The sequence below is a fragment of the Quercus robur genome, chromosome 3, assembly GCF_932294415.1.
Source record: "Quercus robur chromosome 3, dhQueRobu3.1, whole genome shotgun sequence".
Taxonomy (NCBI): domain Eukaryota; kingdom Viridiplantae; phylum Streptophyta; class Magnoliopsida; order Fagales; family Fagaceae; genus Quercus; species Quercus robur.
In genome coordinates, this window is record NC_065536.1 from 9,853,382 (window position 1) to 9,879,923 (window position 26,542).

Consider the following 26,542-nt stretch of genomic DNA (forward strand, 5'->3'; position numbering starts at 1 on the left):
AATTTTGATGAAGCGATAGGGAACCTCCTCTATCATCTACAAAATGAATATCAACAACTGCCAAGCTTTGGGGGGGAAAAAAAGGAGGTTCATTTCAAAATGTTAACTTCGCCTCTCTTTCTCTTGCTCCCCTTTCTGGATTAAATAACACAAACAGGTAAACACGTAAAAGTGGCGGCAAAGATGAGATAAATATCTATAAGAAAATGATTATTGAACTTCCCCATATTCCACAGCATATTCTTGGTATCACTCTCAAAGATCTAGCAAGAATCCTAAGTACATAAAATTGACTTCATTTGAGATTACTCATTATGTCCTGAAACCAGTCCACAATAAATTCAATTAGTTCGAAAGAAAATTATAACTGTGCAAATGAATAAAGCCCATGAAAAGTACATCCCTGAAAATATTTCTGGGAGCATAACAGTTCGCTCTGTTCCAACATATGGTAGAACTGTTGAGCAGTAATTTATTCCCAAGAAGAGCAGGACAGTGTACATGGAATCAAATATATGGTTATTCCTAATGGATAAAACAAAAATGAGAGTTAGGTCTTTGCATAATTCTTCATAATGTAAAAAATATTGAGTCTCATATCATACATACAATTCTATATCTTACAAATCCCGTCTTAGGCCAAAATAAAAAATAAAAATAAAAGACCTACAACTGCAAGAAAAATGCTCATCAGACACTTCGTAAGAGAGATTCTGGTTATACTGTCACTTACAATGTGCAAGCTCAATTTTGCGAGGTAGCTGGTAGGTAAGACTTGTAATTTTTCAAATATGCTAAACATTTCTGTAAAAAGAGTAGAATCCCTAGACATATTAGAGCTTATAACTTTTTTCCTTTGTTCCAATAAAGTTCCCCAACAAGCTAAAGCTGACACAAGCGTATGCATTATATGCATAAAGTTGTATGCAGGACTCCTCCAATAAGCCAAATGCTGTTTCCATAGGCAAGCTTTGAATTTTCCCCAACCACTTTTGTGAAAAGCAGGTAGGAAAATACAGTACTGTTGAACCAGGAGGTGGACTACTTAACTGCCTTACAAGCTCGTTGTTTTCCTGCAAATGGGATAATATTAGGAGTCAATGCAAGATCTTGAGAAATCCATGTTTGTTGGCTTTAAAAATGCCAATGCAGGTCATATGAAGATCATTCATCTAAAAGACAACATTTTATTCCACTCAATATATGTTTTTTTTTTATAAGTAAAAGTTTATTGATCTCAAAAAAATGGAACACCCTAATACACAGGGAGTGTACAAGGGGTCAAACAATCAAGAACAAAAATTACAAGAATCTAAGAAATCAAGAAAGGATGAAAATGATTGGTTCCGCAATGCAGCCAACCAATCCATTAAAGTTCTAAAGAAAAATAGTTTCAAGTCTGATATGGATCTCTCTTTATCTTCAAAGCACCGACTATTTCTCTCCCTCCAAAGGCACCACAATAAGCAATGGGGAACCATAAGCCATATATACCCATTTTGATGACGACCAAAACTGCCTTGCCAACATGCTAGAAGCCCCACTACATATTGCGGCATAACCCAACTCACTCCAAACAACCCGAATACCATGGCCCACATATCCATTGCAACCAGACAATGAAGAAAAAGATGATCAACCGATTCCCCATTACACTTGCACATGTAGCACCAGTCTAATATCCAAACCTTCCTTCTTCGTAAATTGTCAATCGTTAAGCATTTCCTTAAAGCAACAGTCCAAACAAATAAAGTTGCTCGAGAAGGAATCTTCTGCTTCCAAATGCTTTTCCAAGGAAAGCAATAGTCATTAGGGCCCACTAAGAGATTGTAATAATCCCTAACCGTGAAGCCCTTCTCTCTAACAAATTTCCAGCACATTTTATCCTCACCAAGCCCTCTAACTGACGCACCATATATGGTATCCATGAAACTGGACAGTGCCTCTAGTTCCCGAGCATGCACACCCATAAAGAAACTTACATCCCAAAACAGGATTCCGTTATCAAACTTCATAACCTCAACCACACTAACCTCTTGATCTCGGCAGAATCTAAACAATTCAGGATAGCTGATTGCAAGAGAAGTTTCACCACACCAACGGTCTCGCCAAAATTTCACGCTAGACCCATCCCCAATATCATATAAAATGTGGCGAGAGAAAGTATGCCATCCCTGACAAATATTTTTCCACCAGCCAACACCATATGGACCATTAGTAGGCCTAGTATACCAACTACCCCATTCACAACCATATTTCACGGCTATCACCTACCTCCAAAGAGCAGCCCTCTCCATCCCAAATCTGCATAGCCACTTCCCAAGCAGAGCTTCATTAAAAAGTCTTACCTTTCTTATGCCCAAACCACCCGAAGCAATGGGAGTGCAAACAATAGCCCATTTGACCAAATGGAATTTTGGTTCATCACCAATGCCACCCCATAAAAAATCCCTTTGAAGTTTCTCAATTCTGTTAGCCACAAGAGCAGGAATAGGAAATAAAGATAGAAAATATGTGGGTAAATTAGATAGAGTGCTTTTAATTAAAGTGACTCTACCTCCCTTGGATAAGTACAAACGTTTCCATCCTGCTAATCTCCGTTCTATCTTCTCCAGAATTGGGTTCCAAATTATCTTATCCTTACATTTATCTCCCAAAGGAAGGCCTAAATATTTCATTGGAGGGGTACCTTGTTTACAACCAAGGACATTCAACAATAAGCCAAGATTATGCACCATACCAATAGGAACCAGCTCTGACTTGCCCAAATTTATCTTCAGACCAGAAACCACCTCAAACCAAATGAGAATCATACGGAGAAACAAAACTTGATCCAAATCAGCATCACAAAAAATTAAAGTGTCGTCCGCAAAGAGCAAATGGGACACCTCCAAAGATCTTCCCTCTAAATGACCCACATCAAAGCCTGACATGTGACCATCATGGATAGCCTTATCCAACATTCTCCCAAGAACTTCCATCACCAAGACAAACAACAAAGGAGACAATGGGTTACCTTGTCTCAACCCCTTGGAGCTCTCAAAAAACCCACAAGGAGTGCCATTTATCAAAATAGAGAAGCGAACAGTAGATATACAAAAGAAAATCCACTGCCTCCATTTAGCAGAGAATCCACTCCATTCTAGTAACTGTATAAGAAAACCCCAGTTGACATGATCAAAAGCCTTCTCAACATCTAATTTGCAAAGTATCCCTGGCAAACCAGTTTTCACTCTACTATCGAGGCATTCGTTAGCAATAAGCGCAGGGTCAAGAATTTGCCTGTTCCTCACAAAAGCATTTTGAGAAGGAGAAATTATATCTTTCATGACCGTGCGAAGTCTAGTTGCTAAGACCTTAGCAATGATTTTATAAACCCCCCCCCCCCCCCCCCCCACACAAGACTAATGGGGCGAAAATCCTTGACTTCAATTGCTAGATTTTTTTTAGGGATGAGAGTGATGAACGTTGCATTTAAGCTTTTCTCAAACTAACCTTTAGCAAAAAAATGGTGAAATACAGCCATAAGATCAGTTTTGAGAATACCCCAACATGCTTGGAAGAAGGCCGAAGAAGGCCATTGGAAACCCATCAGGTCCAGGTGCTTTGTCACCATTAAAATTCTGTATGACATCAAAAATTTCTGCCTCCTCAAAGGGTCTATCTAACCAATCAGCATTATCACCGGATATCCTAGGAAATACCAAGACTTCTGGAAAAGGTCGAACTACTTGCTGCTCCGAGTATAAATTCATAAAGATTTGAGTAATACAATCAGCAATCATACCTTGATCAAAAGACAAGGTTCCATTAACCATAAGGCTCTCAATACCATTATTTCTTCTATTGGAATTAGCCATTCTATGAAAAAAATTTGTACTTGCGTCCCCCTCCCTCAAGTGTAGCATCCTAGACTTCTGCCTCCAACTAATTTCTTCTAAAAGAGTAAGCTTTTCAATCTTGGTACAGAGATTAACTTGTTCTAACTTCTCCTCAACTATTAAAGGTTGAGTCTCCTCTCTAACATCCAAGTCATTCAATTTTTTCCATAACAGCTGTTTCTTTAAAGTGACATTGCCAAACTTTATTTCGTTCCATTTTTTTATGTCCAACTTCAAGGCTGCCAACTTCTTAGCTAGTATAAAACTCGGCTTGCCTTGGAACACATAGGATGCCTACCAAGTTTTCACTTTATCAACAAAATTCTCCGCCTTCAACCACATATTTTCAAAATGAAAAGGAGTTCTACCTCTCCGATGACTCCCCCCTCCAACTGAATTGGGTAGTGGTTTGAAAGTACCTTAGGCAACCTTCTCTGTGCAAATAAAGTGAAATGATCCGCCAAAAGCGAAGAGAAAAGAAACCGATCTATTCTAGAGGCAGAGGAATTGTTGGACCAAGTATAAAGGCCTCCTTCCATAAGTATATCCATCAGCCCATAAAGAGAGATAAAATCCGAAAATTCATACATAGCCCGAGTACTAGTTGTAGCCCCTAATCTTTCCGATGGGAAGCGAATTATATTAAAGTCACCTCCTAGGCACCATGGCACATCCCACCAACTAATCAGCCCTATCAGTTCCTCCCACATCTTCCTACGCCTCTTGTTCGAATTTGGCCCATATAAACCTATAAAAGCCCACGCAAATTGATCGCCTATGTTTTTAAATCTGCATGAAACAGAAAAGCGCCCTACTGCTTCTTCCACCTTTTCCATTGCCCTCCGATCCCACATCAATACAATACCTCCAGAAGCACCTTCTGAACCCAAGTACAACCAGTTGACATATGGACAACTCCATATACTTTTGACTACTCCTCTAGTAATCCATTCAAGTTTAGTCTCCTGCAAATAGACAATATCAGGTCTCCATGCACGCAACAAATTACGAATCTGAAGTCTCTTCCCAGCCTCATTCAATCCTTTGACATTCCAAGAAATCATCTTCAGATTCATTTAGGAACAGAAAGAGCCCACTCCCTATTAATACCACTGCGCCTAGTTGAAGTAGAACCATAATTAATCGAGCTAAATAGGCCCTTCAGCTCTCTAATACCTTTCATTCCAGAACTCTTCAAATCGCGTGATTTTTTTTCCGAAGCAGCCCTACGGTGTAATTCAAACTCAACAGCCAATAAAAAGGTGGTTGCTTGATTTTCCAAACCTTTTAAGGACGTGCCCAGGAAGCAATCAAACCCTTTAAATCTGCTTTGGAACCACTCAGAGTAAGCTTCTCCCCTCACTGGATTCTCCACACCCAACACTTCCTGCCCTTCCATAGCCAAGGGTAGAGGAAAAGGCCAATGGTTCCACACTTAGAGGCGACAAACCCCCTACATTAGGTAGCTCAGAAGACTCTAAACAAGTGTCTGAGACCCAATCCTCCACAAGTACTTCATTCTCATCAACTTGGGCTGATGACACCTCCACAACATCTGAACACTTAAAGGGGACCAAGGCCAATTGGGTTTGCTCTTCCAATACCTCTGTGACTTCACCTGGAGGCAGAGAAATTTGAATCGGAACCGCCACTCTTCTTCGATCTCGAAGTTCAAGCACCCATTGTTTTGAATTCCCCCATTTCTTGCTAACATTGCCAGAATTCTCCTGAAGTATCAAACGGATGTCTTGGTGCAATTTCTCTTCACCATCGGAGGTGTTTGCTGACTAACTGAATGAACGATCTAAGCTCATCCATTAGAATTGACCACCATCTAACTGAATGAATGATTTAGTTTAAGACAATGCCCACTGCCAAAGCTGAAGGTAGAAAAGCAAATAAAGATTGTAGATTGATATCACACACACTGATTGAATTTGAATAAGCAAACTAAAAGTTTATAATTGGATTTCAGCAAAAGCTTGTTGGATTAGTTGAAATTAAATACGAGTGCTATCTGGTCATCATATAACCGCCATTCAGAGATATGAAAACTACAATTTTGAATTTCATATTCAAATAACTCCACGTTTTTGGAAAAAAGAAAAAACAAAAAAAGAAACTTTGTAATGCAAATACAGCATGACCGTTATAAATCCTGATATAGGTTCTTTTATGTCATAGACTTGTAGATCCCGGATATAGGTGTTTTTTTATTATTGACCTTGAAAAATCTAATTGATTCCCACCTCATAAGTGGCCCTTCTCTGTAAAAATTAACACTAGGGCCACATAAGGAAGGACAATCAAAATACAAGGCCATTCCCCCTTGCATTTAACAAAGTATGAAAAGCTTTGTGTCTTTTAATCTTATTATCTTGACATCAGGAAGAAGCTATGGAATAGACTCCAGGGCATCAAATTTACATAAAAGAGACATTATTTCACATTATACAACAACAAAACCAATGACAATTGTAGTTGAACTCAGTAACTCAGTCATATAGAGCAAATTCCCTGTACTTCTGGGTAAAATCTACACCAATTTCTGCTTCTGCAGATGTAGAAGTGACGTCTACCATCCATATTGCCAGATTGTAATTATTTATAATCTTTGGAACTCCAGGGATATAAATTATGGTATACAGGAAAAAAAAAAGGGCAGAGATAATCATAGATAAAAGTCTCAAAACAAAGCTGTTGAGGTTAAGAGGGTGAGGGATAACATAATTAGTGCATATGCGCCTCAAATAGGATTAGAGGAATCCATTAAGAAAGAAATTTGGGAGGACATTGATGAATTGATTCAAGGGTTACTAAAATGGGGAGAATATATTTATTGGATGAGACGTGAATAGGCTTGTTGGAAAAGATAGTGGGGGCTTTGAAACAGTTTATGGCAGCCAGAGATATAGAGTAAGGAATGAACCAAAAGATGCTATACTAGATTTTGCGCATATGATTTGATATTGACAAACACTTGATTCAAAAAGAGAGAATCACACTTAATTACCTCCAAAAGTAGGACAAACATGAATCAAATAGATTTCATCCTTACTCGAAAAGTAAATAGTAGATGTTGTAAAGATGGTAAGGTGATACAAGGAGAGAGTGCATCCACTCAACATAGGGTGGTGGTATTAGATATTTGTATTAAAAGACAGAAAATATATTAGACAAAGAAACCCAAGGATTAGGTTCTGGGGTTTAAAGGGAGAGAAACAAGATGTGTTTAAAGAAATAAGGCAAGTGGAATTCAGACAAAGATGTTTCTAAGATGTGGAATGAAATGGGTACTTGTATTAAAAGAATGGCTAACGACGTCCTTGGAGAGAATCTAAAGGATGTGGGTGATCCACTAAGGGGACTTGGTGGTGGAATGTGGACGTTCAAGTAGCAATTAAATTAAAGAGAGAGAGCTATAGAAGCCTACCTAAATGTAGAGACAATGCTGCTTATGAAAATTATAAAGTGGCGAAGAGAGAGGCAAAAAAGGTTGTCCAAGAGGCTAAATGCAAGGCTTATGATAAATTATATAACAAGCTGGGGACAAAGAAAGGAGGGAGATAAGCATATTTATAAACTTGCAAAGACAAAGGAAATGAAAACAAGAGACTTGAACGGTGTTCGATCCATTAAAGTTGAAGATCTAAGAGTGTTAGTAACAGAAATGCAAATTAAAGAGAGATGAAAAAGTTATTTTCATGAACTTTTTAATGGAAACGATATGAAAGATTTGAGTGATTTGGGCAACCTAATGGGGGATATAAACTGTAGATTTGTTTGAAGAATTAGGATGACCAAGGCAAAGGAAGCATTAAGGAGAACCAAAATGGGAAAAGCCATGAGACTAGATGTAATCCCCATTGAAGTTTGGAAGTGCTTGGATGATGTGAGTGTAAGTTGGTTGACAAACATTTTCAATAAGATCTTCAGTGTTAACAAAATGCATAATGAGTGAAGGAAAAGTACTTAAATACCTATTTATAAGAAAAAGGGAAAATTCAAAACTATACAAATTACCATGGAATTAAACTTTTTTTTTTGATAAGTAATAAGATATATTGATACCAAAAAGGAAGTACCTTAGTACACAGGGAGTGAACAAGGGGACAGCAAATCAAATACAAAAATTGCAAGAATCTAGGAAATCAATAAAAGAAGGGAATGATTGGTTTTGCAAAGCAAACAACCAATCCAATAAAGTTCTAAAAAAGAAAATATGTGGTTGAGGGTGGATAATTTTGTTGATAAAGTGAAGATGTGGTGGGCTTCCTATTTGTTCCAGGGAACCCCTAGTTTTATGCCTTGAAGTTGGATTTAAAAAAGTGGAACGAGACGGAGTTTGGCAATGTAACGTTTAAGAAGCAAGACCTTTGGAGCAAGTTGAATGTTTTAGATGCTAAAGAGGAGACCCATAGATTAACAGCTGAGGAGAAGTTAGTACAAGTTAATCTTTGGATTGATATTGAAGAGTTGACACTTTTAGAAGAGATTAGTTGGAGACAAAAGTCTAGGGTGTTGCATTTGAAGGAAGGGGACGCCAATACCAGATTCTTTCATAGAATTGGCTAATTCTAACGGGAAAAATAATGGTATTGAAAGCCTAATGGTTAATGGTACCTTGTCTTCTAATCAGGGCATGATTGTAGACTGCATTACTCATTTATTCATGAATTTGTATTCTGAGCACCAGGTTGTGCGGCCTTTTCCAGATGTGTTAGTTTTTCCAATGATATTCGGTGATAATGCGGACTGGTTAGAGAGAACTTTTGAAGAGGCTGAAATCTTTGATGTTGTTTAGAGTTTTCATGGTGACAAATCTCCGGGTCCAGACGGCTTCCCAATGGCATTTTTCCAAACTTGCTGGTGGATTGTCAAACTTGATCTTATGGCTATATTTCACCACTTTTTTGCTAAAGGTCAGTTTGAGAAAAGCTTAAACACTACTTTTATTACCCTCATCCCTAAAAAACATGCAGCAAGTGAGATTAGGGATTTCCGGCCCATTAGTCTTGTTGGGGGGGGGTCTATAAAATTATTGCTAAAGTCTTGGCTAACCGGCTTTGCGTGATTATGGGGGATATAATCTCAGCATCTCAAAATACTTTTCTGAGGGATAGACAGATCCTTGACCCTATTCTTATTGCTAATGAATGTCTTGACAGTAGATTGATGTTTGGGGTGCCGGCGCTGATTTGTAAACTGGATGTTGAGAAGGCTTTTGATCCTGTAAATTGGAGTTTTCTTTTGCAAATGTTAGAAAGAAGTGGTTTTATGAGTCACACTATGAAACTTTGGGAAAGAGTGATTGAATGTAGGACAAATCATAGAATCAATTTGGTTTTATGCTAGAAGGATCTACCATGGAATCTATCTTCTTACTTAGACATCTAATGAAAAAATATAGAGAGGCTTGTGAAGATCTTTATAAGTTTATCATTGATCTAGAAAGCACATGATAGGATTCTTAGAGAAGTTATGTGGTGGGTTTTGGAAGAGAAAAGAGTTCCTCTGAAGTATATTAAGTTGATTAAGTATACGTATGATGGAGCTATAACTAGTGTGAGAACAAGTGGAGGAATCACAAGTGAGTTTTCTATCACTATAGATTTGCATCAAGGACTAACATTAAGCCCATATCTCTTTGTACTAGTGATGGATGAGCTCATTAAGCCAATCCAAGAGGAAGTCCCTTGGTTGATACTTTTTGTAGGTGATATAGTTTTAGTGGATAAAATTAGAAGTGAAGTTAATGCCAATTAAAGGCTTTCGATTAAGTAGACAAAAACAGATTACATGAAATGCAACTTCAGTAAAAGTAGAAATTGAAACAAAGAGGCAATATAACTTGATGGTTAAGAGATACTAAAGAGCGACATCTTTTGATATTTTGGATCAATAATTCATAAAGATGGCAAGATAAAAGAGGATGTGAATCATTTTTTTTGATAGGTAATTAGAAAACTTATATTAAAGAGGAAAAAAAAGAAAAGAGAAGAACAAGATGTTCATGATGATGAACAACAACACAACACAACAGCAATAAAACAGCAACACAGCACAACACTACACAACACAATAGCAAGAGAGAAGACAGGAAACTAAGCTAAGGGAAGGCATAAACTCAGAGAGGGAAGAACACTCAGTAAAACCCCAGTAATGAGACCACTCCATTAGACTGCGTTGGCATAAAATCTTTAACTCCTCCAACGTTTTCTCTTTATCTTCAAAAGATCGACGATTTCGCTCCAGCCACACAATCCACATTAAGCACCCTGGAACTAAGTTCCAAATTTCCGAATTATGCTTCCCAAGCCATTGATGCCAACTAGATAACAAACCCGCCACCGAACCCGGCATAACCCAATGAATACCAAAAGCCTGAAGCATGAAAGCCCATAGGAAATGAATAATAGGACAATGAAGAAGAAGGTGGTCTACCGACTCTCCATCAGAGCAACACATACAACACCAATTAGCTAGAGGACGACCCTTAAGCATTAGGTTATCCAAAGTGAGGATCCGACCATGGGCAGCAGTCCACAGAAAAAAAGCCACGCGCTTAGGAATCTTTGGTTTCCAAACACCCTTCCAAGGAAATAAAAAATTCGAGGCACCCCGAATCTCATGGTAGTAAGACCGGGTGTCGAACTTCCCATCCCCTTTCAGCCCCCAGCGAAGAGTATCTCTCCTATCACCTCGAGGAATACGAGGATGGATAAGCTGAAAAAGAGAGTAAGAAGCAGCCAACTCCCAATCTTCAAACGCTCTATAAAACCTTAAATTCCACACTCTAACAGAACCCTCTTCTGGAGCCCACAAAACCTCAGAGATGCAAGCATCCTTGACCGCTGAACATGCATAAAGCGCAGGATAGCGATCTTTTAAAGAATTCTCACCAATCCACCTATCATGCCAAAAGCGGATACGAGTACCATCACCCACTTCAAAGGACAGATGCTTAGAAAAGCTCTCCCACCCTTCATTAATGCTTCTCCAAAGACCACACCCATGAGTCCTCCTGCAGACTTTAGTGCACCACCCCCCTTGACCCTCACCATATTTTGAGGAGATAACTCTCCTCCAGAGATGGGTAGCTTCATGACCAAATCTCCATAGCCAATTCCCTAAAAGAGCTTGATTAAAAGACACCACATTTCTTATCCCCAAACCGCCCCTCTCAACGGGAGAACACACCTTATCCCAAGCCACCAACGGAAACTTGAAACTCCCCTCAAAAGACCCCCACAGAAAATTCCTCTGAATACTTTCCAATCTAGCCGCCACAGCTTTAGGAATAGTAAAAAGAGATAAAAAATACGTAGGGAGACTTGAGAGAGTACTCTTTATAAGCATGAGTCTACCACCTTTAGATAAATAGAGCCGCTTCCACCCAGATAGCTTCTTCTCCATTTTCTCCAAAATAGGATTCCATATCGCAGCTGCCTTAAAAGAAGTTCCCAACGGCATCCCCAAATATTTCATAGGCAATTTGCCCACTCTACATTGAAGAATATTAGCCAGAACATCTATATTATTCACCTCCCCAACAGGAACGATCTCACTTTTCCCGATATTAACCTTCAACCCTGTAAAAGACTGAAAACAAGACATCACCAACCTTATGGACAACAATTGTTCTCTAGAGGCATCACAAAATAAGATAGTGTCATCAGCAAATAACAGATGGGAAATATGCACACCAACAGCGTTCACACCTCCCACATGGAATCCCCAAATAAGATTACACTCCTCTGTCTTCTTCAAGAGTCTACTTAGAACCTCCATTATCAAGAGAAACAATAGCGGGGATAGTGGATCCCCTTGTCTCAATCCACGCGAGCATCCAAAAAAACCTTCAAGTGATCCATTTACCAGGACAGAAAAACGGACAGACGTAACACAAGCCTTAATCCACCCCCTCCATTTCATCCCAAAACCCATCCAGTCCATCAAATAAAACAAGGCTTCCCAATTCACGTGATCATAAGCTTTTTCAATATCAATCTTGCATATCATCCCTGGACTTCTGCTCTTCAACTTGCTATCCAGGCATTCGTTTGCAATAAGCACTAAATCTAGAATCTGCCTTCCGCCAACAAACGCATTTTGAGTCTCAGATATGAGCTTGTCCAAAACCACCCTCAACCTATTAGCCAAAACCTTAGATAGCAACTTGTACATGCTACTCACCAAACTGATGGGACGAAAATCCTTGATGTTAATGGCATTACACTTCTTAAGAATTAAAGTGATAAACGAAGCATTCATAGACCTCTCAAACCCCGAGTGTCGGTGAAAATAGGCGAAAAAATCCATAACATCTTTTTCCACCACACTCCAACAAGTGTGGAAAAAAGCTATGGTGAAACCATCAGGACCAGGGGCTTTATCCCCCTCCATCTCCCTTAATACCTGGGTGACTTCCTCCTTCGAGAACTCCTTCTCTAACGATAACCGCTCACCCTCTTCGATACAAGCAAAATCTAACCCATCCATAGTGGGACGCCCCACCTCAGTTTCCTTAAACAGTCCTTGATAGAAAAGAACTAACTGAGAGCGCACGTCAGGCTCATCCTCATAAAGAACACCATCCACCTCAATCCTTTTAATTTGATTAGCATTTCTATGAGAGTTTGCTAATCTGTGAAAGAATCGAGTATTATTATTGCCCTCCTTCACATACAAGGCCCGAGACTTTTGCCTCCAAGAAATCTCCTCAAGAGAAGCCAACTGATCTATGTCACCTTTGATTTGAAGGCGACGGATCTGATCTTCATCTGAAAGTCCCACCAACTCCTCCCTCGCATCTAATCCCATCAGCTCAGTCAGCAAGTTCTTTTTTTTGAAAGCCAAATCACCAAACTCCTCCGTGTTCCATTTTTTTAAATCTGCTTTCAAAGCCTTCAATTTTTGAGCCAAAATGAAGCTTGGAGAGCCCGCGAAACTATACCCATCCCACCAATGCTTAACTCTATCAACAAAACCCTCAACTTTTAACCACATATTTTCAAATTTAAAGGCACTTCGACCACGCCGAACAACACCAGCTTCCAACAAAAGAGGGCAATGGTCAGAAAGAACCCGGGGAAGTACCCGTTGGGATACATTGACATAATGCTCCTCCCAATCAAGAGAAACCAATGCCCTATCCATTCTTGACATAGAGGGGACACCAGAATCTCTAAACCAAGTGAAGGAGGCCCCCCTAAAGGTAGATCAACTAAAGAATTATTCTCAATAAAATCCGAAAATGCGAACATAGCAGGGCTAAAAGACTCACAGCCAATCCTTTCACTAGGGTACCTGATAATATTGAAATCACCTACAAGATACCAAGCCATAGGCCACCTGGCACGCACCTGGGATAACTCATCCCATAAGGTAGACCGCTGACCATTGTCATTAGGACCATATACACCTGTACAAGCCCACACAAAATCATCCACCACTCCTCTCAATAATACACTGACAGAAAACTGACCAACCATAACATCCAACTTCTCAAAGATCCTTTTATCCCAAATCAGCAGGACCCCTCCTGAAGTCTGCACAGCATCCAAAGCAGCCCAATCAATAAAAGGACAACCCCATAAACTCCGCACAAAAACAACGTCACAAGAAGAAACTTTTGTTTCTTGAAAACATACAATATCACACTTCCACTCTCTTAGCAGATTCTTACAAACCACTCTCTTACGGGGATTGTTAAGCCCCCTTACATTCCAAGACAATAGTCGTAGAGTCATTTAAGACAATCAGCACCCCCCTTCCTATTTCTTGCAGAAACTCCGTCGTAATTAACATAAGAAATAAGCCCCTTAAGCTCCCTGAGACCTCTCGTCCCTGAGTTTATAGATCGCTTAGACACCCCAGCATCATTCACCTTGAGACATTCCTGTTCCAGGATGCGAAACAGAGCCAAACATTGAGCTTCATGTTTCACTATAGGGAAGCCCACCATTTTACAAAATTTTTTCATCAATTGAGATACCCAATACGAAGGTGGCCCAGACTCCATCACCTGTGTTCCCTCGATAGAGTCTAGAGGCAAAGATTCACATTGAGGCAAAGGTTCACAATCCAACACCCAATTATCCTTCTCACTAGAGTCACAACCACTGTCATCCACCCCACTGGCTTCCCATGGGAGAATTTGCAGCCCAAACTCTGGCTGAAAATCCCCATCACAATCCACTAATCCATTACTCCGTTCTTCTTCATGAGCTTCCCCTTCCCCGACCTCAGCTTCCAAACCAAAACCCAGGCCTGAGAGGGGGGAAAATCTATTGAGATCCACCCAAGGTTGCCGACACAAGAACGGCAGCCCCTCTTTCATAAACGGAGGCTGAAAACCAGCCACTGCCGAGGTAATCACCAAATCCCCGGTGAACCCAGCATCCCACCTGCCTAATCCCTGAGTTTCCTCGGCACCGGAGCCCGAGAACCCAGAAAAGACAGCCTTGCCGGAGTCGGGAAAGCCTAAAACAGAACTACACCTTGATGCCGACTCTTTTCCGGTCACCGGAGTGTCCAAAACTCTCGTCGGCGACGACCCATTGACACTCGAGCTCGCAACCACTTTTCCCGAAGGCAGAACCCGAGACTCACGCACACCCAAGGCTACAAGTTCAGTATTACCCCACTGCCTGTGGACTGGGTTTGCCAAAGATTGACTTTGGCGAGGCCTCCAAACAGGTTTGGGCTTAACATATTTGAATGGGCCGGAGGTATTAACCTTTTGAACATTCTGAATAGTGGGCTTTTTAGTTTGCACCACTTTTGGGCCCACTTCCTTAACTTCAGACCACACTAGAGCCCAATTCCCATCTAACCCACGCTCCAAACGCAACAACATATCCAAAGTCAACTCAGCTTTAATGCCTTTATCTTCAATCCCATCTATCGTTGACAAAATCTTCACCCCAATTTGATCTCTCTGACCCAAAGTACTATCCTTGCAGGTAACCCGGTTAACATGGCTGGATTCTGACAAAATCTTCACCCCCAAGAGGCTCCCTCTGTCCTAGGATACTTTCCTCACTGTTATTACGGCTGGAGCCTGACAGACTCTTCACCCCAGGTTGCTCAGGATTTGTATTTTGAATTAATACATTTTTTTTCTTCCCTTTATGACCTCCACCCCCGTTGTTATTCCGTTTCCCCGCCACCACCGACGCAAAGGATTTTGAGGCATCTGTAAAAATACCTGTGATAGCTTGCTTGGGAGCTAGAGACTCCGGGTCTAACACCTTCCTCAGGTGTAACCCAAAACCTCTCCAGCCACTCCCCGTCTTTCCTTCAGGCACCACTATAGAACCCTTACGACGACCATGAGTGAGTTCCGAAATTAATAAGAAAGCTCCGTGAGAGTTGGAACCCAACTGAAGAATAAAGCATTTGTCCCCCTCACGGCAAGATCTTGCAAACTGCCCACTAGACTGCCCAGAGATCAGTTCTTCCACATAGAACAGCAGTCTCTTTGCAGTACCTCTTCCCATAAATATTGATCTTAGAGAATCTCTGCCTCTCTCGTAAATACGCAGCTGGTAAAACATACCACCTTCCTCTATTGAAAACTCAAAAGATTTTGATTCCACGAAGAAAAAAACAGAGCCACCCATGACAACAAACTTTTTCTTCTTAAAGATAGATTAACATGAAGTAAAATCTAAGTTGCAAACAGAACTATCATTAAAAGTGATCTTAATGGGAATAATGCTGAAAACCTCTCCAGCATTGGATGTGAATCATAGAATAAGAGTAAGTTGGATGAAGTAAGGAAGCACATTAGGAGTATTGTGTGATTGTAGAATACCAATTAATTTAAAGGAAAATTTTGATAGGACTGTTATACAACCAGCAATGCTATATGGTATCGAATGTTGGTCTTGTAAGAAGCAACATATTCATAAAATGAGTATAAATGAAATGAGATAGGTGGAAATACAAGGAAAGATAGGATTCGAAATGAGGAAATAGAAGAGTATGACTTTAAATAGAATCGAATGGAGGGAAAGAATATATGTACCCGATTCTAACTAATTTGTTGAGGATCCATAGTCAACCACAAAATTTTGGGATTAAGGCTTTGTTATTGTTGCTGTTGGTACTCCAGGGACACTCTATCAAAATAAAAGTGGAGTACCAAGAAGATCTATCAAATTAACTACTCAAAGTAGACAATATTACTAAAAGAAGATGAAAGTAGGAAAAAAAAGATGCAATAGATAAAATGTTTTGCTACATCAAACTGACCTCAAAATACACTATAACGCAACTTGAATGTTGTCCTAATGGTACAGAATATATTACGTGTCCACCAGTTTTTAGAAGAATTAACTGCATAAGCAAGAGAGGCATGAGATAAGTAACTCTTCAAGATTCAATAACAAGAAAATTGTTGTATTCAACACTAGGTCTCATATACTCTTTTGGGGAGTAGGCTGGAATGGATCTCACAACTTTATAATCTGGTTGCTACTCCTCAGAGTACAATATTTTACCCATCGCAGTCAAATCTAAAACCTCCTAGGCCTTTATTTATATCCTCACTACACATGCATGTGTTTTTGAGATTAACTACACTCCTAGGAGGCTAGGACTATGTAACAGCTTCTTGGTTTCACAAGAAAATTACACTTGACCCTTACAATTTTAAATTCTTAAAAATTGAGTTCTACCTCATCAAATGCTTCTAATATGTCAACACTTGGATGGTGGATGGTACAAAAAATTGTTCTCCCTGTATCAACTACTTTCTTCACAGCTAGCATAACAATTGCAACCACTCTTGCATTCAAACCTGTTGTTGGTTCATCCATGAAGAGAATAAAGGATTTAGCAACAAACTCTACCGCTATTGTAAGCTGCTTACACTGCTCATTTGATCAGTATTGCCTTGTTCACCTACTAAGGAATCCTTTATTCCATCAAGTTCAATGGTCTCTGGGACTTCATTCACAAATTCCAGCATTACATACCGCAGTAGCTTTAACAAAATATTATCTCAATAATGAATGTAAAACCAAAACTTTGATTCATGTCAGTGCATAGAGAGCTTACCGCTTTAATTTTTTATTCTATCTGAGGAGACAGTCATAGCCAAGCAGAAAATATCACCAATTCTTCAACAGTAAGTTTGAGGGGAATGTAAGTCTGTTTTTTCACAAACACCTGACACCCTAACAAACTTTTCTTGAACCTTGGGATGCCCTCCAATTTTTGTTTGCCCTTCAATATAGCCACTGGTATTTCTTCTGGCTAAGACATTTGGAAGTTTGTTTCCCAGCTGCACTGACAACCATCAATGCTGTAAGAGCACCAGGCCTCAATGCAACCATAACATCGGAAAGAATTTGGAGTTTTTTGTTGGTGAATACATTTTCTCTCATTTCAAGAAGCCAAAAATTTGAAAAAGAACGACAGAAATTAATATAATGTTATGTAAACAGCTATCAATCCAGCAGCAACCGGAACCTTATATGATTAAATGTAATTACCAAGGGATGTCAACATGGTATTGCACATCTTGAAACACCACTGTTAAGGGTGTAAATGGCAATACCATTCTACCTGTTTATTGAGACAAGACACACATTAAAACGTTAGAAATATATGTTTACAAAATATGGAAAGGTAATGATCTGAAGAATAAGCAGAAGAACAATAAAATTTACAAAACCTTTATTTGGGTCTACTAGTCTGTGCAGGAGAATTTCCAGACTTTTTTTTCCCAGATGGGAACTGTCACATGAATCTTCAGTTTCCTGTATTGTGGAGATCTTTTCATGAGAGATAATAGCATGAAACGATCTGGCAGCTGATTGTTTATTAAATGAGGATGAATCAGCATATAGCTATTGTTGCATTGCTGCTTATTTTAGAATATAATAACAATCAATAAACACAAACTTACACTTCAAGAAACTTAGGCCAAGATATATCTAAAGTTGAATACAATTGTAAATCCAAATAAGGCACCAAGTGATATCCAACAAAGATATCCATCAAAGTTTAGTCCATGGCTTTTCAAGTATTTCTAGTGAATCCATTTACATACCATTTATCTTTTTGTACATAAGGTTTTTACTCTTTTTTTTTTTTTTTGGCTGCTTCGTGCCTTTTGTGCATGAATTAGTTGTTTCTTCAATAATATTATTCTTATTTATTAAAAAAAAATAGTAGTTTTTTCCCTATTGTGGTGTTTGTAGACAACATCTACTACAGACAAGAAAGGAAAGCAACTTAGCTGGTAAGAGCACATAAGCACTCTGGATGTAAAGTCAAAGTTAATTACAGAAATGGCAAGCTATTGACAGGTCTATACGAAGATTATTAATGCACATGTTCTGCATCCAAAATTAGTTGTATAGAAGCTAGTATAAGCAGACAAGTTATAGTCTACAATGTTTAATTGTAATTAGATCGTGCATTAGCCAGCTAAGAAATCAGAAATTCAGCTAAGATTCACTATTAAGAAAGAATATTGGTTATCAAGAAAGAATATATTGATCAGAGATGACTGGCTTTCAATGTCGACCTCGTTGGAGGAGCCATACAATTAGTAGGTTTGCCCCTTGCTCTTAAGTAGCTGTATTAGCATAAAATAGACCAGGACTTTTTGTAATGCAATGAGAGACTCACCTTTTGCCCTTGCGGGGCAAGAAATTCATTTAAAGAAAGGCCTATTTCTCCATATGTCAGGCGAGAAACCTAGAAACCCCACTTCAACCAAACAGGCATAGAAGCTGCAACCAAACGCACAGTTCAGCTCATCCTTTTAATTAAATACTAGTTTTGGCAGCACGTGATTGATTATTGGAAGATTTCATTCTATCAACATCACATAGTACTAAGTATGAGCAAATCACAGTTATATATTGCAATCCTTTACAATTCCCAAAACCCATCTGAGATTCACCAAAATGAAAAAAAAAAAAAAAAATTATATACTATATAGTTGACATAATGCAACATTACATGATTGAACCATTAGTTATCAATCAAACTTACATTTCTACATTCAAATTCACAATCTTTATCCTAAATTACTATTGAATAAACAAGTGAAAACATTAAACAACAACAAAATGAAACACAAATTTTCCGAAACTGACCTCATTGCCCCACAACTGAGCCCTCTCCCACAAAGGTCTCAAACCTGCCAACAGCCAACAAGCACAAAAGCAAGCTACAATCAGAAACAAAAAACCCATTCCCTTTCTTTCAAACCACCAAAAACTTGACCTTTGGCCTATGTCCGTATCAAAATGCAACCAAACCAAAATTCAACTCCAATTTTGTATCATCATAATTTCTTCTTCTATAGGTGAGTGTCATAATATTGTCAGCACAAGCAACTTTCAATTCAGGATGAAAAATTATAATAACATGAGTAAAAGAAACATGACTATGTAAGTAATTAGAACATATCAGATAGAATGAAAGCAATAATTCACATGTAAGATGAAGCCATCATGGAGAAGCTAAATCTAAGTGAGATAAAAATATGCCAAAAGGAAGATAAATATAGTGGGATTCATAATTAATAGCACTTTGACAAACAATGTGAACTAAGTTCAAGGCTTAAAACCAAATAGCACCACCAGTTTGGTTTAAATCATAAAAGAAACACCTACTAACTTCCAATCCTAATACTTTGTATAGTGTAAATGGATTGCCAATTTAAATAAAAATCTTATGCATTTGTCTCCGACAATAAACTAATAAATAACATACGATTACCCTTTTAATTAGGCCAAAAGTATGAACCCCATCACTATTAAATCCACCTGCTAATTCTCAACAACTTCACAAATATTCTCATTTGGATCATCAACAACCACATGCATTTAGACATTTGCTTGCCTATAAAAGAACAAAAAAAAAAAAAAATCTCCCCAATTAAATTAGGTAAAGCATTTGGAATTACAACAAAATCATGGGAAGCATATACTTGAATTTGGATCCTCTCCAATGAAAAGTGAAATAAGTCCATAAGGCTCACTCCCATATCTTAGCACAAAAATGCTATTATATATCAAATAACCATCTAGTACCCACTTGTCCTATCTACAAGTCAAAATACTAAATCTAATCGATCAATTTTCTGAACATATAATTACAATGCGTATACACCAATTTCCATCACTCATCACTCATCACTCTAAAATACCACACCGTTTGGCACCATCACTCAATTTCCATCACTCAATATTTTTCACACTATTTGTGGGTCTCATACCTGTCTCGGTACAGCCTTTTTTTTTTTTTTCCAGTACCCAGATCACCCGAAACCAAGAAAAAAAGAAACCCAGATCACCCGAAACCAAGAAAAAAAAAATGAACCCAGAAACCCAGTTATACCGTCAATTTCAAAACATGGCAAGCTTCAACTTTGTGTGTCATAGCATCAACAAACCCAGAAAAAAACACCGAACTTCAAACCCAGAAAAAAGAAGAAGAAAAAAACAACAAACCCAGAAAAAACCCACACCCAAACCGGCAAGCAACCCATCGATTCAAGACCGAAATTCAAACCGTCCTTCAACACCGAACTCAGACCGATTCAAGCAACCCACTGAGAAAGAACGAACAACTCGCAGTGACCCATTTCGAAGAAAATAGCTTCTGACTGGGCTGATGAATTCAGAGTTGGAAGGATGGAACTCTTGGGTCTGAGATGAGAAAGGCGAGAGAAAAAAAAAACGAACTGAGATGAGAAAGGCGAAAAGGAAGAAAAAAAAGAAAGAAAGACCGAACGGAAGAACAGAGAAAAAAGAAAGAAAAGAAAAAAAGAAAAAAAAAAAAAGAGTGAGTCAAAAGTTGCGGTCGGTGGGTTCCTTGGTGTATGTTTAATTACGAAAATGCTATTGAGTTATGAGTTATGGAAACTGAAAACACATTTTAGCTGTTTTCAGTTTCCATAACTCATAACTCAAAAATCAGAAAATTGAGTGATGGAAACAGAGTTATCATACACCAAACGGATACTGAGCTATGGGTCTCACCATTTCTGAGTTATAAGTTATGGAAACTGAGAATTGAGTTACGGAAACAGGCCATCCAAACAGCCTCTAAAGCTCTAGCTTTCCTTTTTACATATCAAAAAAAGTAAAGCTCTAGCTAAATGGTTAATGAGCAAGAAAAGCACACTCAAAAGAAAAGGAAAAGGAAAATAGAGAAATCAGAGATCAATATCTAAAATTAAGACATAAATAAACTCTAGGAGAGTCGGACTTAATCTGGTATGAACAGAAGGCCAAGAAACTCAAAGATCCAAGCTTAAGTTCATGCCTCAAATGCCTATTATAATATTCACTGCTTGCTTACAAATTGTTGATATTATAATTCCAAGTTTGAAATAACATATTTCAGTACCAAATATTTAGTCACAATGAAGAGAATACAAGTATTGTTATCTTAAGTCATATAATGCCTGAGGTAGCTGTATATGAACCTTACTTGAACTCCAAATTTCAATAAAGAAAATTTGAAAAGGTTAGTCCTCATGCATTGTAAAATCTTTCTTGAATTTCGTTGCTCTTTTAAATTTTGAGTTGTAATTTATTGAGAAGAAGTATTATAATCATCTGTGTATTTTCATCACAGCCACACATAATATCCCACTCTCTGACTTGACCAAAATCAATGACTCCAACCCACCCCATTACCCTAACTTATAAGATTCTCACTTATCAACAGATCAAACTGACTCAATACCTTACCCTCCTGATCCAAAACTTTCATCGCCCACTACATCAAATTTCCCAAAGTTTCTTACAAAATCCTGTATAGATATTGCACCCTTTTACATAACCAACATCAATTCCTTTGAACAAAAGAACATAAACAATTTAATCAAACTCAACACGTCCAATCCATAATCTTCTAACAAGCCTCTCTATCTCATGCTCATAATCATAGCATAATCTCCAAGAATTAACAATACCCAAATTGAAATCCGAGAAATACTAAACCTTATATTGTAGCTTGTCATAGAAAATAGCTCCAATCAGCAGCCAACAAAACGTGCGTTCACTGCTCATGATCATAATCTGAAACAAAGAAAAAAAGTTGGTGTGAAAAATGACAATCTTCTACAAATTGATGGCAACATGGTATAAGTGTACGTAAAAAAGAATTTAAGCAGCTAAACAAAAACCAAAATATTCTACCATTACAATGTCGCTCCAATATCAATAAACAAAAACCAAGTGTATCACCTTACCAACTCATTTTTGAGAATTGAGATAGATCGAAATTATTTTGATAAAGATAGAAAGGATGGGTTTATGTATCTGTCTTTTTTTTCTCTTTCTTTTTATCCCTTTTGCTATGTGAAGAAATTATATCTAGAAGGATAGTTTTTATGCAAAAACAGAAAATAAAAGAAAGACAAGGTAATCACCATCTTGTTGTTGACATTCTATGGAAACAAGAAAGTATGACACTTTTTTATGCTTCTTTTCTTTTCTTTCCATTTCCAGAGAACACTTTTTCTATGCTTTGATTGCTTCTGTATATGAGGGCAATTGCCTTTTGGTCCAATGGGATTCGCCCCCTTCCAATTGGGTTTAGTTCTAGTCTTCTGTACATGAGATCAATTCAAATGTTTTTCAGAAGCAAATCCAACGAGAAGAAAGAAGGGGAGGAAAACAAATAGCATTTTAGTTAATCGTATACGTAAAACTTGATGACGGACCAGGTTCATCCCTCCCAACTGTAGGATATGAGCAATTTCAGGCAATCTTTCCCCATTTCCCTGACACCCATTCAGTAGTTTGTGTAGTGCTTCAAAAATTCTGCATATTAAATTGAAATAAATTGACCAAAACATCAGCATTGAAGAAGATAAAAAAAGTCAACACTAATTGGAAAAAAAAAAAATCTGATTTTCTAGAAAGTACATGCCGAAGTACCTACCCAAAAGAGCAGAAGCTTATCAGTGGCTGAACAAGAATTTCATCCTTACAGATTTCGAAAAATTGGGATGTGAGCAATCTTAGGCCAATCCTCACCAATTTTTTCCTGGCAACTTTCCTTCAACTTGGGACAGTTGATGATTTCCAAGCTCTGTAAAGAGCGGAGGTTACGCATTCCTTCAGGAAGTGATGTCAATTTGGGACACAAATAAATTTCAATCTTTTGAAGTGATGTGAGGTCACCGATCCATTCAGGAAGTGATGTTAGATTGGGCCATTCGTCAATTTTAAGGCTTTGAAGTGATTTGAGGTTGCCAATACACTTTGGTAAAGAATCCAAGTGAGGAAAAATTGAAAGCCTGATCTCTTGCAGATTAGTATCCCATTTTGTGCTATTATCACTCTCATCACAAATCAAATCAACCTCCTCGAAGTCCCCAATCTCCAACTTCTTGAGGGAGGTGAGACTTTGCATAAATCGAGACAGAGATTTTAGTCTAGGACATGCCCAAATCTCTAGATACTCGAGAGAAGTCAAGTTTTGTAGCCAATCATCTGACAAAGACTCTATGTCTTGCATCCTAAACAAGGACAGAGACTTTAATTTAGAAAGGGGTGGGGAGGAGGAGGAGGAGGAGGAGGAGGGAAGTGAAGATTCTATTATCATATCCATTGTCATCGCCATTGTTTGTTGCAATGGCTTCAAGTTGGCATTGCTCAGTATTAAACCTTCTTTAAGATTTGGAAACAATGGCATGCAAGTTAGCTTCACACAATTCCTTACATACAAGTAAGAAAGACGAGGAAAGAAAGGCAATGATATATGTTGTTGACTTGATGTTGACGGTTTTGTTGCCACATCGCCTTGATCATTATCAATATTGACCTCGACAATATCAGTCCTCCACCATCCTTCTAGATTAGGGCAATCCCAGAGTTTGAGTGACTCTAGAGCAGGGAAAACATTTGTCCACGATGTTGGCAATGAAGCCTCATCAGTCATCTTCTGATTTGATATGCATTCCAAACCAATCATACTTTTAAGATATAGTTCTCGAAGAGACAGGAGTTGATACAATGGTGATAGATGTTTCCACACACATTGCCATATTTCTAATTTAATAAGACTTGTTAATGAAGGAAGCCATCTCGGAAATGTCTGACCCAGGTACCCTATCACTTGCAATTTCTTTAATGTAGGGTGTGGTTGAAGGCCTTCCCATAAATTTTCACTAGAATGGACATTGGTGCTATCATTACCATCTGAATCCCAACTTAATTTCAAATCTCTAAGATATTTCTTGTCCTTCAAAATGGCAGCCTTGGTTTCTGAAGTAGCATCTTTCAACCATGACAAATTTTTAATATGTAGTCCTCCCCTCACATCGTATAGCTTGTTCAATTCGGCTAGTTCACCACAAGGCTTGGAGGAGGAACCTGTAGGATCTTTGCTCACAACGAATAGTGGTAATGTCTGAAGAATCAATTGCCCTAATCCACATGGCATATGAGTCAAACTCTTACAACCATCTATCTCAAGATGCTTGAGGCTAACCATTTTTTGAATGTCTTTTGGTAATTCTATAAGATTGACGCATCTAGAGAGCTTTAATGTTTCCAAATGCAGCAGTCTTATAATACAACTAGGGACAAATTTAATGTCATTCTCGGAAAGATCAAGGTACTTCAGATATTTCAAATTATCTATAGAATTCGTCACTGTCACAATTTTTAAATCATGCAGGTCTAACACACGCAAGCATCTAAAACTAGAAATAAGCCTTTCAAGAGATGATTCTTTCTCTACTTTTTGAGTAGGAGAAATAAGTCTACTGAAAGGCGATTCTTGTTCTACTTCTTGATCAGAGTACCTAGGATCGGATGTCAAAATAAATGTGCGTGCCTTCTTTGCTTTAACTAACAAGCTTATATTCTTCTCAAAAACATTGTAGAATGGAAATGATAGATGGCCAACATTTTCATTGAAATTTTGTGCATTGGAATCAAAAAGTGTGCACTCAGTTCTTGAGATTGATTGTGCAAGATCATGGACTAAATTATGCATTTTAAAACTAGTTATATTCCCAGAGTAATCTTCTTTAGTTTCCTGGAAGAAGGCCCTTAAATGTAGATCCATGCAATACCCATCAGCAACATCCTCTAATAGTGGGTTGTCGACTGATGATCGGATAAATCCTTGTGCAATCCATAGTTGTATCAATGTCAACTTTCGAATCTCATAATCTTTAGGAAACATTGAACAATAAGTGAAACAACACTTTAAATGTACTGGGAGATAGTCGTAACTCAATTTTAAAATTGATAAAATATTATTTTCTTCATGATCTACATTTGTAAGTTCTTTATTCTTGATATCTGACCATTCATCCACTGTCCCTTTGAAGTATAATACTCTTCCTATCATCTTAATAGCAAGAGGCACTCCCTGACATTTTTCTACAATTTTCTTTCCAATATCTTCATGGTCAGGATTGCTGTCTTCCCCTTTGTTAAATGCAATCCGCTTTAATAAAGACCAAGATTTGTCTACTGACAAGCCTTTTAGAAAATACGGTGAGACTGTGCTAGTTATCTTTGCAATCAATCTGGTCCGTGTAGTTATCAGCACTTTACTTCCCTTTGAGCCACCCATCAAAAGACATTTTAAGTTAGACCATTCTTCATTTTCCACATTCCACACATCATCCAACACAAGCAAAAACTTCTTTTGATCAAGCTCTTGGTGAACTCTATTTTGCAAGACCTCATAAGGAAAATTATCAGGTTTCCTTCCAGTTGCACATTCAATTATCTTTTCAGCAACTGTTTTCACAGAAAAGACCTCAGAGACAGACACCCACATCTTTAACTCGAAAAAAGCCTTTACTTGCTCATCATTGTATACATGCTGAGCAAGTGTAGTTTTCCCTAGCCCTCCGATTCCCACAATGGATATAAATGAGACATTGTGTCCCTCATCAACGTCCAATAATAGACCTATGATGTTATTCTTATCCTCTTTTCTCCCCAAAAAAATTTCTTCTACAAATGAGTGAGTTTGGTCCCTCTCCCTAGACACAACCGTTGCCTGTGGAGGACATGCTACCAACTCTAAATTCTTCATGTCATTTTCTATTTCTTTAAGTCTTTCCACCATTGCTTTTAGTTTGTGAGCCATCTTAAGACGAAAAGCAACTTGGTTTGAACTCGAAAAGAAAGTACGTACCTTCTTAGCCATTTCCTCATCACCCATCTCCCTCCGCCGCAAATCTTGAGTGGACAGATCGGTCAACAAGTCATCCGCATCATAAATTGCGCCTCTGAGCTTCATGATCCAGTCACGGACTTCTTGCTTCTTGTACTGCAACTCCTCTGCCTTCTGAAACACAGCTTGAATAGTGGAAACAGTGTTCTTCAGTTTCTGGAGCTCATCTTTGACACCCCAAATAGATCCAATCTCTTCAAAAGTAGTGGAGCCCAGTAATTCAATGATCTTTCGTGCAATTTCAAACGGCATTGCTTCGGCCATTTCTTCTTGGTCAGTGAAAGGAAACACAGGAAGATAGATCACAAGAAATCTGAAAGCAGTAGTAGCAGTAGACTAGTAGGTTTGGGCAAATAAAATGGTGAAGAACAAGGGACTGCGTGGGTGTTTTTCTTTTTTCTTCTTAATATTCTATTTATTAATATTATTATTAGAGACTCACACGCTCACAATGTTGACTTTGTGGA

General features: G+C 38.3%; 3 protein-coding genes across 3 annotated transcripts; all 3 read right to left on the reverse strand.

Annotated features, from left to right (window-relative positions):
• Positions 1-312: 312 nt before the first annotated feature.
• Positions 313-3,329, reverse strand: LOC126719217 (uncharacterized). The gene is made up of 6 exons (XM_050421797.1): positions 2,575-3,329; positions 2,349-2,469; positions 1,590-2,174; positions 1,018-1,073; positions 400-525; positions 313-319 (listed from the first exon to the last, which is right to left on the reverse strand). Exons 1-6 carry the CDS (start codon positions 3,327-3,329, stop codon positions 313-315), a joined length of 1,650 nt encoding a protein of 549 aa, XP_050277754.1.
• LOC126716981 (putative disease resistance protein RGA1) lies at positions 635-26,431 on the reverse strand. Its single transcript, XM_050418066.1, has 9 exons — positions 22,812-26,431; positions 22,591-22,690; positions 22,297-22,476; positions 21,866-21,943; positions 19,004-19,047; positions 18,531-18,634; positions 17,569-17,653; positions 16,950-17,459; positions 635-1,073 (listed from the first exon to the last, which is right to left on the reverse strand). The coding sequence occupies exon 1, from the start codon at positions 26,337-26,339 to the stop codon at positions 22,857-22,859; it is 3,483 nt and encodes a 1,160-aa protein (XP_050274023.1). The 5' UTR covers positions 26,340-26,431; the 3' UTR covers positions 635-1,073; positions 16,950-17,459; positions 17,569-17,653; positions 18,531-18,634; positions 19,004-19,047; positions 21,866-21,943; positions 22,297-22,476; positions 22,591-22,690; positions 22,812-22,856.
• On the reverse strand, positions 3,531-5,280 carry LOC126719218 (uncharacterized). The gene is made up of 3 exons (XM_050421799.1): positions 5,058-5,280; positions 4,301-4,923; positions 3,531-4,175 (listed from the first exon to the last, which is right to left on the reverse strand). Exons 1-3 carry the CDS (start codon positions 5,278-5,280, stop codon positions 3,531-3,533), a joined length of 1,491 nt encoding a protein of 496 aa, XP_050277756.1.
• Positions 26,432-26,542: the final 111 nt, after the last annotated feature.